This window comes from Abrus precatorius, unplaced genomic scaffold (assembly GCF_003935025.1).
Source record: "Abrus precatorius isolate BTA unplaced genomic scaffold, Abrus_2018 Scaffold2, whole genome shotgun sequence".
Lineage (NCBI taxonomy): Eukaryota > Viridiplantae > Streptophyta > Magnoliopsida > Fabales > Fabaceae > Abrus > Abrus precatorius.
This window is the reverse complement of record NW_020874362.1, coordinates 28,611,720-28,621,684: the sequence shown is the minus strand read 5'-3', so window position 1 is coordinate 28,621,684 and position 9,965 is coordinate 28,611,720. Positions and strand designations below refer to the sequence as shown.

The window sequence follows — 9,965 nt, the reverse complement described above, 5'->3', positions numbered from 1 at the left end:
CTTAAAAATCTCATTTGCTAATATAAAATTTTAAGACAGGTAAATGCGTCGTATTACATGCTTTAATATTTTAAGACTTAAAAGCAAATAAAATTATTTAAAAAACCTTCAACAGCAAGTCTTACTAAAAAATGCGTCGTATTACATGCTCACATAAATGAACAACGTAACATAAAAATATTAAATATTAAATATATTAACCCCTACACGTTCAAAATTTTGTTCTTCTCAAAATACCAAAAGGGTATATCCTTTTTTTTTTTTCCAACAGGGATCGTCCTTTCTAAACAAGGGTGAGAGTTGCCTTTGACCATGAACAAACTTTTTGGGAAAATTAATATAATCTGACATTGTTGTTTTCGCGACAGGGTTTTTCCTTTTCCCTATTCCTGCGGTTGATTTATCGGCGGAGATTCTCCACGGCGATCCTCAGCAACTCGTTTTCCCAAGCCCTAGCTCCTAGGCTATTAAGTTGCCATTTTTTTCAACACTACTCTTATGCATAAAGGATCTCTTAAATAAATTTTATTATTTAAGGACGAAAACATAATAATGAAAAATTATACCTAGTGAATTTTTTTTAACATTTGATAAATATAAACGGGTGTGCCAGTACAGTCAATTTACGGGATGATGACGTTAGAATTTGTCAATTTCTTTGTAAGAACAGTCACAGATATTCTCTACCAAAATAATAATAATAATAATTCAACTGAGAATATCTATAGCATTCCACCCCTGACGCAATCGCTCTGGTAAACTTAACCAACCCCTCCATGAAATCTTAAATTACATTTTATTTCATTTTATTGCGACAGACAGCGCATGCAATTGTAGAGTGTTCTGAACTTACATTGGAGCTGCATGTGGCTGGTTAACACAAATTAAGTTGGCAGTTGCAGTCCCTGCCAATTGACATGATAAAATATCCAATCTTACCTAGAGTAAAGAAATTCTCAACCACACTATTGTAGCACTAACGCAACTACAGCGTTTAAAACTGAATTCTGAAACCTGATGCACTTCACCTCTCAGATTTAGTGAGTCCTATTATCCACACCAACATATCTATATGCTCTCATATGCAACAACCAAGTTGTGTGTATTTTCCCTCTATATTTTACATAAATTTAGTTTTGATTTCTATAAAAAAAAAATTAGTCCTTTAATCCCTATAATTTTTATTGAAGGTTTGATCTCAATAATATATCAGACATAGTCTTAATTGTTTGTTGAAAAATAGTGACATGTATCAATGGTAAGAACAAAAATAAAAAGGACAAGAATTATAAACTGAATTTTTAAAATATAAAAAAATAAAGTAAATTATATGAGCTAAAAATGCTTTTACACCAAATCTATGCAAAGAGAGAAGGGGGCATGGATACCATACTGAAGTTGCAATTCTATAGTGGCTTGGTCAAAACCATTCATTAATCTTAAAGCCTGTCGAGACAATCACGACAACCTTAGATTAATGAGAACTCTCACCACCAGAATATTACAGGAACAGGAACCTTTTAACGGATGCATAAACTATATCTTATTTAACAAACACGAAATCAGCCCTGCGCAATAATGTCCTCTGCATTATAATGTACATTTAAGATTTTCAGCTGCACCAGAAAATGCAAAATATTGACTGCTGATGGAACCATGAGCAAAGTAATTCATCCCGAGTCATGGGTTGGGTCGTCCCTGCTGGTTATATTAGTTTTGAGAAAACGGTATCAAAATCAGAAACAGCTAAATACACTAACCAAACAACGGGGAGCAAATAATATCGAGAAAAAACAATTCGTTCATTTAGAAGTAGCAGTGATCCATGACTAGATTAAGGGAGAACTCTGATCTAGCGATGAATATATATGACGGGATTACATGAAAAAAGCTTGCACAGAAAGAAAAGGCAAATTTAATATAACTAAAATCATTGACAAGGAAAAAAGGCCACAAACTCTGAAAGAGCGCAACAGTATTACACATCACATGGATCTTTCCAGTTAAAAAGCGATGTATTTAATTCCCAATATGATTTATCAAAGATGTAAATCTTGCTGTCATAATATATTCCCTTTTACCAGTCGGATCAAACCTTTATACTACCCACAAGGGTAGTTAAACTAAAAACGTTACAAACAATAAAAGCGATTGATCTACTTGATTTTGAATCAACACGTTTCCATGCTCTGTACTTTTGAAGGAAACACTCAACTAAGATCTACCTGCCAGTTTTATCACGTTAGCACTGACAGTTGATATCTCAAAAGCCCAACACAGCTCACTTCTGCCAATCCAGAACTACAAGAAAAAAAAGGGAAAATGAGTGCACAACTACAAAAGAGTAAATATCAAAGTCATTCTTGACATAACATAAAATCAAGTACAAAATGAATAACAAAAGTGTAATATACAATCTCGTTTTGGCATAAATAGGTGAAGACACTTTCATGAGCATGCATGATGTGCAATACATACGCCAATTAAATCATGAAAACAAAAAGGAAGTTTACTAATTACCAAATGCAGCCATAAATTACACTTCTTGGGAGCTTCATCATTAGGTAGGCCCAATAGACCAGTCAAGAATCCGTTCCGCAACACCAAAAATTGTCCATTTCTGCCAGGTTTTACCATTTCCAACAATAACAAGGACATCATAACAAGCAAAATATCACATCCCAAATGTTCTGTTGTAAAGATCCCCAGAATTTGGCATCCGATATTTTGAATCATCATATCCTGAGTAAAATTTATTAAACCCAAGTCTTTCATTTCTCAAAAGCTCGGCCACACCCAAACCATTCCCACTTTGCATCTCATTCCACCCATCCCATTGACCATTTGACAAGACTGCATTTGCAGATGGCTGCAGAGACAGCTGTGGGAATGGACCTAGATTACTTACTTGTGATTGATCTAACCTTGAAGAAACACCATAAGAATCACCAAGTTGAGAAAAATTATTCCCAATTTCAGGAAATCTAAGGTTTTGCTGCGGTGAGAGAGATCTTTGCATTAGTAATTGTAGTCTGGCATCATTTTCAAAGTAATTTAATTGTGGCATGAAATTTGATCGCATGTCCAGTGCTGGGCTGTTTAGTGCACCTTGAAGTCTCCCCTTGCCGACTGCCAAAATAGCAGGGTCCATAAATTCAATGTCCCCTGCACCACCAATATTTCCAGCTGAGGGTGTCTGATATGAATTTCTCAGCAGAGAAGAGTGGTCAACCAGTGAATTCCCTGTCAAAAGGTCTAATTAATAATTATTACCAGAATAAGGGCACATGTGCAAAAAAAAGAAATCATAACTAACCAGAAACGGAGTCAAAAGCCTGCTCCACCCTCTCATGGGAAGAGAAACCAGGTGGCGGTGGCCTGCTTGGAGCTGAAAATCCTGGCGGGGCTGAAACTTGTGCTCTTGAAATGGCTGTCAACCATAAAAAAAAACACAAGGTTGTCAGACCACATGAATGTAAAAATCTGATACAAACTGAGAATGATATAACACAAAAGCCAATGCATAAATTAGGCAGAGAGCAAATGAGTTGCCCAAAGTGTGCAGCCTTAATCATTGCTAAAACTTTTGGACTGTCTAACTTGGAAAGAGACAATCAACAGAAAGCAATCATTATGCTACTTCAATTAACCATAAATCATCACACAACTGAAAATAAATGTTCCACAATTAAATTTCTTACATATTATGTTCTTAACAAACTTTATTCAGTCAATACCATATTGGGGAGACAATTATTACCATTCTACACATACAATATTGAGACTTTTGACAGGAGCAAATCGGTTTCAAAGCTTCTGACCAGAGGTTTAGTATTTAGATACTTAGTTCTTATAAAGCCCCAGCATGGTTTTTTGATTTTGAAAACAGGGTTGACAATAAGCTGCCACAATCCAAGTTTACTCAATGAGCTCAGTTTGTCAAATGAGCTGCAGTCTGATTAAATTTTTGCAAACAAAATATATGAAATAAATTGAGTTAAAATTTAGAGCTTAACTTATTGCACTTTTTACACTAAATTAATATAAGGCTCAATATTGGCTTCATTGTGTTGGAGCAGACCCGATTGCAAGCCAAGAAAATGGACTCATTGCCTATAGCCTTTTCCAACCTTGTTGAAAAGACATGACAAACATACAATTTGTCTCTTTTTCACCCTTACACAAATGGAAGATCATTGAAGCACAACCATGGAATTAAACAGCATATGCAGCACAAAAATAATCAGGTTACAAAATCATACAGCAACAGGAATTGAGAAAACCATGGAAGGGACAAAAATTCAATTTTCAAAGCAACAAAGGAAAATAAGAAAGAAGTAAAAAGTGTCTCCGAAAAATTGTATTAATATCATACAGAAGAAATATTTAGATAACTGTTAATCGTCAAGCAATAGAAGCACAAAAGCAATAAGTGAAATCTGAAATTGATACATTAACACAGGAAACAATGTTAGGATTTGCAACTAGAAACAACATACCAAAGCTACAGTAGTTGGTTCAAGAAAGCAATTAATACTCACCAGAAAGCTTGTTAGAAGATGCAATGGAATGAGTATTTTCAGCTTCCTCAAAGTTATTGGTAGGATAGCCATTTGGAATACCCAACTTATCCATATACAAGTCTCTTTCTGTAAAATTCTGAATGACTGGATGGTTTGGCTGTTGCTGGCCGACACCATAAGGTGCATGTACATCAAAGGTGTGGAATTTGGATTCCTCCTGCCTAGCAAAAGAGAACCTTGATTGATTATTACTTTGAACTTTCCAAGAACTAGACTTTTTCAAAGGACCAGACTGGTTATGAGCATTGTCACCCAACAACTTAGCTAAATTATGAGGTGATGTTAGTGAGTCATCCCAGGAATCAAAGTCCATGGATAATATATTTGAAATGATACTACTTTCACCCTTATCCATAGAAGCATCACATCCAGTATGAACTGCTTCACCAACTAATCTCCCAATACTTTTCCCATTTCTTTCATCATGAAGTAAACCATAAGAGCTACCACTAAATTTCTCAGGGTAGCGATTAGATATTACTTTAGATGCATGTAACATAGATTCATCCTGCACTCGATCATCAAAAGATAGAGAACTTGCATTTACATTTATAGCAGTACAAGGTTCACCATGCTGCAGAAGACAAGGGTTTGACTGGTTTGATACATGAAGGAAACTGGTTGACTTTGGCAAATAAGACCGGCAAACAACTTCTGGATCCTTCAGTCTTTGATTATCAAAAGATGTTACATCGTCATCAATTTCAGCAGTGTCTGACACTACTAGAGATTGAGAATCCGATCTCCAATCACACTGTTCCCTTGAGTTACAAACCCCATTATCTGATGTAGCTTTACCAGCCACATTTGCCGTTACTGTATCTGTAAATCTGTCAACATTATGTTGTGGTCCTTGAATTTGAGGTGATTTAATCAAGACATAATCAGTAGGTGAGCTACTAGGTTTGGTTATACCATAATGTTCAGCATTTTTATCAATGTTAATTGAGGACAATTCAGTGGACAACTTCTGAATCTCTTCATTGGTAGCAGTCATTGCTTCCTCAGGACCAGAATTACAAGACTGTCCAGTAATGTTAGTAGAACTTATCGCGTCTGCAGTAGTACAACTGCCATCACTATCTCGGGACAATGGTAGAGAAGACAACTGAATGTTCAAATTCACAGGCACAGGGGAAGCATCAGAAGATGAAGTTTTTTCTCCTGCACTACCCAGACTGTCCATGCTATTGTTGTATTGTTTAACAGGTTTCAACAATTCACTTTTCACTCCAGGTATTATACTATGACTCCCATCACTCGACGGTGGCCTCTTTATAACATCAGAAGCCTGATTTGAGCCTGTAACAGCTGCAGAAAAGGCTAGTGTGCTGCTGACTGCATCATATTTTGGCTTGGATGGCCCATTTGCATATGATAGGCCTCCAGCAGGGGGCTGACAATTTGTAGTCTGAGTACCCCTGGCAAACATACATAAACATAGACAGCAACCTTTAGATAAGTTCAACTTCCATGGCCAAATACAAAATTATACATGGCACATACCATGCAGCACTAGCCGGTAGAGCAATATGTTTCCCATAGATTCCATTCGGAGGTGAACCTCTTACAGTGCTAACAGAGTTCTGTTTCATAATTAAAATGTCAGTTTCTTTGCATACAGCTGCTAAACTTCACTCAGTATAACAACTAAAGATCAAAATTTAAATGAACTCTCAACAATGATATGGGCAAAGCTGACACCCAAAATAAGTGGGATTATAGTAAATATTAAAATTAACACAATAAAAAGGTCTTACACTTGAAGCATTTTTCAAAATAGGCTTTGCAGAAGAATTACTCGTACTATCATCCATTGGCGGAGGTAATACATTCCCCGATCGGCGTTGCATATTGTTTGTGGCACCGGTGATTTGTTGAACTCGACTTCTTCAAAATAACAAACAGAGTTAAGATATAATTTACTTGATAAGCACTAAATTCAGTTCAAGCAATTACAAACGCAAGTGCAATCTGCAAAAGATTATAAATACTTAATTTTCGCAAAAATGGATTTTATTTAACTGAGTCCATTTATCAGAAAAGTACCTAGTGTATGCTGAAATTATTTCATCTTTTGTAAAACTATCTTCTTGAGAGCCAATCTCATGCAGATATAGACAATCAGGATTGCTGCAAGGCTGGTCATAAAGATCTCTCCTCAATTAAAAGTGAGATCAATTAAGGGCAACGTAAAAAATCTGTACAGACCCAGTAATTTCCATACCACATTTCGGAGCCATGCATGACAATATTTTGTGGTTCCAAAACAAGCCCTGAAATAATAAAATGAAAAACACAAACTATCAATAAGCAAGAGTACAACACTCAGAACCAAACATCCCATGCATAAAAAGTATCAATTAAAGCAAATATTTGTACCTTAAAGGTCTACCCTCCAAAACAAATCCATGTACATTTTGAATACAACGAATTGCTTCCTCTTCCTTAGAATAAGTTATATATCTGAAACAAAAACCTTTGATTGGGAACTAGTACTGATATTAATATTAATGTATCATAGAAAGATAATCAAACTGCTGATAAAAAAACAGGAAATAAAATGGAGAAAGGGGGATTCTAAGTTTTTAATTAAAGTGAATGAAAAGTACAGATATGGCCTTTTTGTGTTTCTCCTGATTCTTATTGAAGGAAAAAAATTGCATTTGACACAGTCTCTTTGTTTGCTAGGCATTTGCTTCCTTTCAGTGTCAAGAAATGTTCAATAATCCAAAGCTATACTAGCAATCCAATAAATATCAAATGACAACAAAGCAAAAAGTGAAGGATCCATTTACTATAGCAACCAATATGGCCAGGCTAATTGACAGAAGCCTATCATACCATTAAGTAAACAGCTAAACCACAAACATCAAGAGAATGTACTTACACACTACAAGTATCATTCGGAAACTGTTGAATGAACCCAGATGCAGTCCGAGACATTGACACTTTTAAGACCTTCCCATACTGACCAAAATACTCTCGCCGCTGAAGAAGCTAGATAAACGGTGATAAAAACATAAAAATTTGCTTGGAGGAAAACAGATAAAATAAATCCAAGGAAAAAAAGAGAACAAACGTGTGAAATGGCAACATTCAGCATTCAGGTGCTCAAGAGAGTGAAGGAGGAAAAATTTTTACATCTTCATCTGCCAGATTGAGAGGCAATCCAACAATGTAAACAAGGTTCCTCTGAATCACTCGCACACTGCTGAGCTGCTTACGTCCATCAGATGATTTAGACTTTGCTTTCTGAGTCTTCTTTTTCTCCATATTAATTTCATTCACCAATCTACGTGAAAATCAATGTTACGATAAATGCACAAAAAGGGCCAACTTGACCTTGGTATAAATAAATTGAAGCATAACGAGATCAAAGAAACAAAAAAGTTCAGCAACTGATATTTTAATAAATAGTTATACAAATACGTGAATGCATATTAGATGAGTGAAGTTTTCCTATAGAAACAATACAACATTTACAATCCTACAGAAATATGCAGTTAACAAAATAACCTCTCACAGTTTGCAGCCATCCCAACAATCTTTTCCTTATCATAAGGAGAGCGACATGCAGGGCATCGCCCCTCAGTGTCATCCTTCTCAGCCATGTTCATTATGTGGTGCCAGCACCAGACACAGATCTGCAATCAAGGAGAGATGAAAGTGACATATATCATAATGAACATTTGGGATAAAGACACATCATCTGAAAACAAAAACACAGACAGCAGCACCTACATCTGATGTACAAGTCAATTTTCAAAGGACATAGAAATAACATTTTATCAAGGGTAAAATATATATAAAAAGTACGGACGAGTATGAGAAGTAACCTTGAAATTCAGTTAACAAAACAATATAATAGTTATACTCAATCCAAAGATAAATTCCACCAGGTCGAGTTACAGGCTGAATAAAACAAAACTAAAAATTAGAACAGAGGAAGGGAAAGACGAACCATAAACCTTGACAAACATTAAGCTTTGAGATAACCAAAGGAAAAATTAATTAAGTTTCGAAAACACAGTTTTCTTCTGTAACAGATTATATCAAAACCCCTTACATCATTGCCTAATAAGATCATAATTATAGAATCAAACCTCATAGCCGCATTTGCAAGGCTTCAACTGCTGATCTGTCAAATCCATCTCTTCAGCACAGAGAGGACAAGTTCTTTCTCCTTCGTCACTCATGATTGCCCTGAATGAAAATAGGATAAACCACAAATCACTCGTATCAAGTAAGCATAAATATATCATCATAAGCAATAAGCATAAAAAACCTAACCCTGAAAGAAGAGGAAAGCACTCATCCAAAGAACTCAAAAAATATTATTTGAGAAGAAAAGGAACCGAACCACAGCTGTGACAGTGAAAATTATCACCCACCCCTCAATATTGCAAGTTAACAAAGTTCACAGTCTCTTTAGATTGAAAAGCATTCACTTTAGGAATACTGTGACCAACAACACACCAGGGAAAAACAAATAGTGCATTGGAGAAAATGTAAATTTCAACATTAAAAAAATAACAAAAACAGCATGAAGGAATCGATAAACAAATCCAGATAAAATCCTCACACACTCTATTGACTCTAACAACATTTGATTAATCAATAAGCACACCAAATCACTTCAAAATAAAATAAAATAAAATTCAGAGATACATTGAAGTACGGAGAACACGAAACACCACGGATCAACTAAACCGTCAATCAGAACAAAAAGTATCATATAGAAATATATAAAGAAAGATAAAATTAACAATCGAAATCAAATATGCAACGAGAAACGAAAAGAGAGCTTTAAAGAATAAAAAGAGGAAAGGGGAAAAATTGGACGGTGCGAATAGAAAAGCAAACGGTAAATTGAGAAGCGACTAGGGATCTAAGAAAAAGTTGTATTGGATAGCGAAATTAGGGTGAGAAATTGGGAGTCGATGACTCACAGTGGTGAGATCGAGAAGACGAAACTGTGAGGAGGAGATTGTTTGCGAAGACGGAGAAAGAGAGAGAGAGAGAGCGCAAAAGCCAAAAGGGTAAGAGGGGCAGAGAAAAACCACAAGGTGTCTTTTAAATGAGAGAGAAGGCGCTGTTTGGATGATGGCGTTTTCGGTTTTTGGCTCTCTATCTCTATCTCTATGCGCGTCGCTGTCATTTACGCACATAAATAGACTCGGATTTTGAGTTAATTACATGGAATTGCCCCTCTACCTTTTGATTCTCCTCTCTCTGTCTCTCCCTTCTGTTTTGTCGAGCAGCCCAACTGGTTCTAGTGTTTGGGTTCTCTACGGTACACGTATTCCTTGCTCCTCTGCATGTGGTGACCCAGATGTGTGACACGCTCCTGCTCTTTTGATCCGACGAATGTGCTTGCAG

General features: G+C 36.0%; 1 protein-coding gene across 8 annotated transcripts; it reads right to left on the bottom strand.

Moving 5' to 3' along the window:
* Positions 1–1,578: 1,578 nt before the first annotated feature.
* On the bottom strand, positions 1,579–9,690 carry LOC113857366 (general negative regulator of transcription subunit 4). Of its 8 annotated transcripts, XM_027489156.1 has the most exons (15): positions 9,536–9,606; positions 8,690–8,789; positions 8,103–8,230; positions 7,728–7,878; positions 7,474–7,583; positions 6,966–7,049; positions 6,811–6,859; positions 6,633–6,724; positions 6,344–6,470; positions 6,090–6,169; positions 4,542–6,004; positions 3,317–3,430; positions 3,109–3,243; positions 2,521–2,984; positions 2,007–2,301 (listed from the first exon to the last, which is right to left on the bottom strand). In XM_027489156.1, exons 2-14 carry the CDS (start codon positions 8,780–8,782, stop codon positions 2,920–2,922), a joined length of 2,691 nt encoding a protein of 896 aa, XP_027344957.1. In that variant the 5' UTR covers positions 8,783–8,789; positions 9,536–9,606; the 3' UTR covers positions 2,007–2,301; positions 2,521–2,919. The 8 variants fall into 8 exon arrangements, with proteins under 8 accessions (XP_027344955.1, XP_027344949.1, XP_027344950.1 ...); XM_027489154.1 differs by having other exon boundaries at positions 1,579–2,301; positions 2,521–3,243; positions 6,344–6,473; positions 7,666–7,878; positions 9,536–9,627; XM_027489151.1 differs by having other exon boundaries at positions 1,787–2,301; positions 2,521–3,243; positions 6,344–6,473; positions 9,536–9,682.
* Positions 9,691–9,965: the final 275 nt, after the last annotated feature.

Bases quoted from the DNA above. Each gene is read 5' to 3' on its own strand.
- LOC113857366 (XM_027489148.1), bottom strand. From the start codon at position 8,851: ATGATGATATATTTATGCTTACTTGATACGAGTGATTTGTGGTTTATC. The intron at 6,725-6,810 runs GTATGGAAATTA...CTTTATGACCAG, and splicing joins ATGCATGGCTCCGAAATGTG to CCTTGCAGCAATCCTGATTG. The intron at 3,431-4,541 runs GTGAGTATTAAT...TATGGTTGACAG, and splicing joins ATCTTCTAACAAGCTTTCTG to CCATTTCAAGAGCACAAGTT.